This window comes from Condylura cristata, unplaced genomic scaffold (assembly GCF_000260355.1).
Source record: "Condylura cristata isolate star-nosed mole 26May11 unplaced genomic scaffold, ConCri1.0 scaffold00033, whole genome shotgun sequence".
Classification (NCBI taxonomy): Eukaryota; Metazoa; Chordata; class Mammalia; order Eulipotyphla; family Talpidae; genus Condylura; species Condylura cristata.
Window position 1 is genome coordinate 11389405 of NW_004567134.1, and position 3205 is coordinate 11392609.

Here is a 3205-nt window from a genome sequence, read left to right on the forward strand (position 1 = left end):
GGGGGGGAGCGTGGCTCTCTTCACTTTCTAGGCTCCATGTGCCCGGGCACCCCCCTCGAGCCTCTTGTTCCCCAAGGCTGGCCTGTGTGTCTGCATGGGCAGCCTCCTTCTGTTCTTAACCCCCAGTGTCCAGGGAACCTGTGTGGGAGAAAGGCAACCCCCAAGCCAGGGTGGGAGGCTGAGAATTCTGAGGGGGCAGATCAGGGATGCTGTGGCATCTCCCGGGCATGTGTGTGGACCTGCCTTTCTACTTCACTGAAATGCCTGATGAGGAATACTGTGCGGCAGGCACCAGGCCCGGCAGGCGGTGTGTCTCGGCCCATGCTGGGCGCCACTGGACACTGGCTGCCCGGCCTGCAGCTTTTCACCTGCTGCTGCCTTTATACTCATGCCCACTTGGGCAACAGGCTGTGTTACATGCTTCTGACTGTCAGGACAGGTCAGAGAGGGGGTTCATCTGTCCATAGAAAGCTGGCTCTTTGGGGGAGCCAAGGCCAGTACAGAGGTGAGGGGTGGGGAGGGCGCCCTGTAGGAGGGACTGGGCATCACTAGTGGCACATCAAGGTGCAGGCATGAGCCTCACCAGGGGCGAGAACCCGGGACCTGGCTGACCGCAGAAGGCAAAGGCACCCGGTAGCTCTAGCCCCGCCACGTCCAGGTGTCCAAGTTGCTCGCACCCCTGATCCCTGAGCTGTCCCAGCAATGACCCTGGGCCGCAGGCCAGGCCTGGGCCGTGACCCCGCTGGAGGCCTGCCCGCCTCACAGGACAAGCTGCTGGAGAGCCTGAACCGGAAGGTGCTGTCAGTGTACCAGCAATGCATGGGCGCCCGGCAGGACCCCAACCTGGGCACAGTGCAGATGCTGACCGTCATCGAGCACCAGCTGGACGAGCTGCTCGAGAACCTGGAGCGCATGCCTCAGTACAAGGTGGAGGAGGCCGAGAAGGCCAAGGAGAAGGAGCGGCGCAAACGGTGAGCCGCCTCACAGCGGGGGGCCCCGGCTCCCCCCACGTCAAGTTCTGCTCTAGGTCAGAGCCGCCAGCCCTCGAAAAGCCCCCTGCTGTGAGACAGGAGCTGGGGCTGCGGGGACCCACAGGAGTCACCAAATTCAGCTCTAATGAGCTCTAGTGAGCTCTTCTGAAGCAGGTGATGTGTACTCAGGAGCTACTGTGCTCAGTGAGAGTGTGGCCAGCACAGCCCAGGCCCCCAGCACAAAGGACAGCAATAGCCATTTGGGCAGCCAGGCTGGAGGGGGAGGCTGGCACTGCCAGAGGCCAAGGGAGGAAGGTCAGAGCCTCAGGAAGCCCAGGATGTAGTGGCAGGAGCGGGTGCCGGGCAGTGCCAGAATACCAGACATGGGGCACACTCTGAGGGGAGCCCAGGGGAGTCCCCAGGCTGGCGGGACACAGGTGAGTCTTCCGGCCCGAGGCCGCCGGTTCACGGTGAGGCATCTGCAAAGAGCCTCCCCCAAGCACAGGGCAAAGGGCCCAAGCACAGAAAGGAAGGACACGTGGCCATGGCTGTGGGAGTGGCAGCAGGGGCCACGTGTCGCGGCCTCAGAGCGGCAGCCCCAGAGGCAGGGCAGCAGCAAGGCCCTGGCGTGGCAGGGAAGCGTGGAGTGAGTAGGGGAGTTTTCTTGCACGATGGAGCCAGGGCCCGGCTGAGGGCGGCTGAGGGCGGTGTGGTGACTCCCCAGGCCCCTCCAGTCCTTAATCAGTCTCTTGTTGCCCGTCACGCAGAATCCGGGATGAGAAGCTGAGGCTGCAGAAGATCCTTCAAGAGGAGCGTCTACAGCGGGCCCGGGCCCGTGTCCAGGCCGAGATCAAGAAAAAGGTAGGCTGGACGGCCCCGAGGACTGAAAGCCAAGCCTGCTGGCTCACCCCCTGGTGGTGCCGAGGCTCTGGGGGCCTGGCTGCCAGAGCAAGGTCAGGAACAGCAGGGTCTCCCTGTCCCGGAGCTGTCACCCTTGGGCTAAGCTCCTCGCCGACCTGTGTCCTCGAGGAGTCTTCCTTAGGGCCGCCAGCCTCCAGCACAGGTGCCTGGTCAGTCACTGGTCTGGCTGTGCCCTCCCCACCCTGCAAGGTGCGGTCTTTCAGAGCTGGGACCAGCAGCTCAGCTTTTTGGGGCCCCACCACCCCATCTACAGTCCAGCCAGACCCTAAGCCAAGCTCATCGCCCGTCACCAGGGGCCCCCGACTGCTAGTGCCCAGGGCCCCAAACATGGAGAATGAGGATGAGCCTACAGGCTCTGGCAACAGGGGCGGTGGTGCCCAGGGGGCCCAGGGGACAGGTGAGGCCTGCGGGCTTCCTCGGGAACAGACAGGCACGCTCCGCAATGCTGCTGAGGGGTGAACACGGCAGGGTCTCCTCTGACCTTGGTCTGTTTCCAGACGCCTCCCCCTCTGCCCACATACACCTTGGGGCTGGCATCCCAGGGAACAGGCTCTGTACTTGCTAGACACACACCAGGGGGTGTCCAGGACCGGCACTCCCGCCCTCAGCCTGCCAGCCGACCTGGAGTGACCAGAGGGGCTGGGCTGGTGCCACACAGCCCGGCTCTCCACCTACCAGCACGCTCAGCGCAGGGCGCTGGCCTCCGGGCGTCTGGCAGCTCTCGGGCGTGATGAGGCAGCCAGACGAGGCTCACCGAGTTCGCTTCCTCCACAGAGAGGCCGAAGGCTGGTGTGTCGCTCTCGGCCTCCAGCCTCGAAAACCAAGGAGAAGGTCGAGCCCGCCATGATAAACAAGGAAGAGGAGGAGCAGCTGTTTTTCTTCACCTAGGCCTGGGGGCGCCGGCCTGGCTAGCAGCACAGCGGCGGGCAGCAGGAGCGGGACGGGGCTGGGTCAGGCCCGGTGGGCCTGGCGCCGCCCTCGCAGGCTCTGCTGCGGGCCTCTGACTGTGCAGAATAAACTCCGTTATCTCTCGGGTGTCTCGCAGGCCTGCTGGAGCAGACACAGCTCCCAAGGTCAGCTTCCCCTTTTAATGCTGAGCCCTAAGCACATGCTTGAGGAACAAGCCCTCGGGGCGCTCTGCTAGCAGAAGCCAGTTCCACACTGGGGTGCAAGGTAGGGTCAGCCCCAACACAAAGATAAGAAAAGCAGGCAGCAAGCCAGGACGAGGAGTGGCTACTACTGACGGGAGGGGAAGTGACTTCAACACCAAACAGGCAGTGCCCTGAAGTAAAGCTGAGCGAAGTAAAGCCGTC

The 3205-nt window shown here is 63.7% G+C and overlaps 1 protein-coding gene across 1 annotated transcript in view; it reads left to right on the forward strand.

The window, feature by feature from the left end:
* The window catches only part of CCDC37 (coiled-coil domain containing 37), an 18647-nt gene extending 15568 nt beyond the window's left edge, over positions 1 to 3079 (forward strand). The window contains exons 13-15 of the mRNA XM_012732078.1: positions 766 to 971; positions 1739 to 1832; positions 2667 to 3079. Coding sequence (XP_012587532.1) covers positions 766 to 971; positions 1739 to 1832; positions 2667 to 2780 — 414 coding nt within the window. The 3' untranslated portion in view covers positions 2781 to 3079. The remainder of the gene's footprint in view (positions 1 to 765; positions 972 to 1738; positions 1833 to 2666) is intronic.
* Positions 3080 to 3205: the final 126 nt, after the last annotated feature.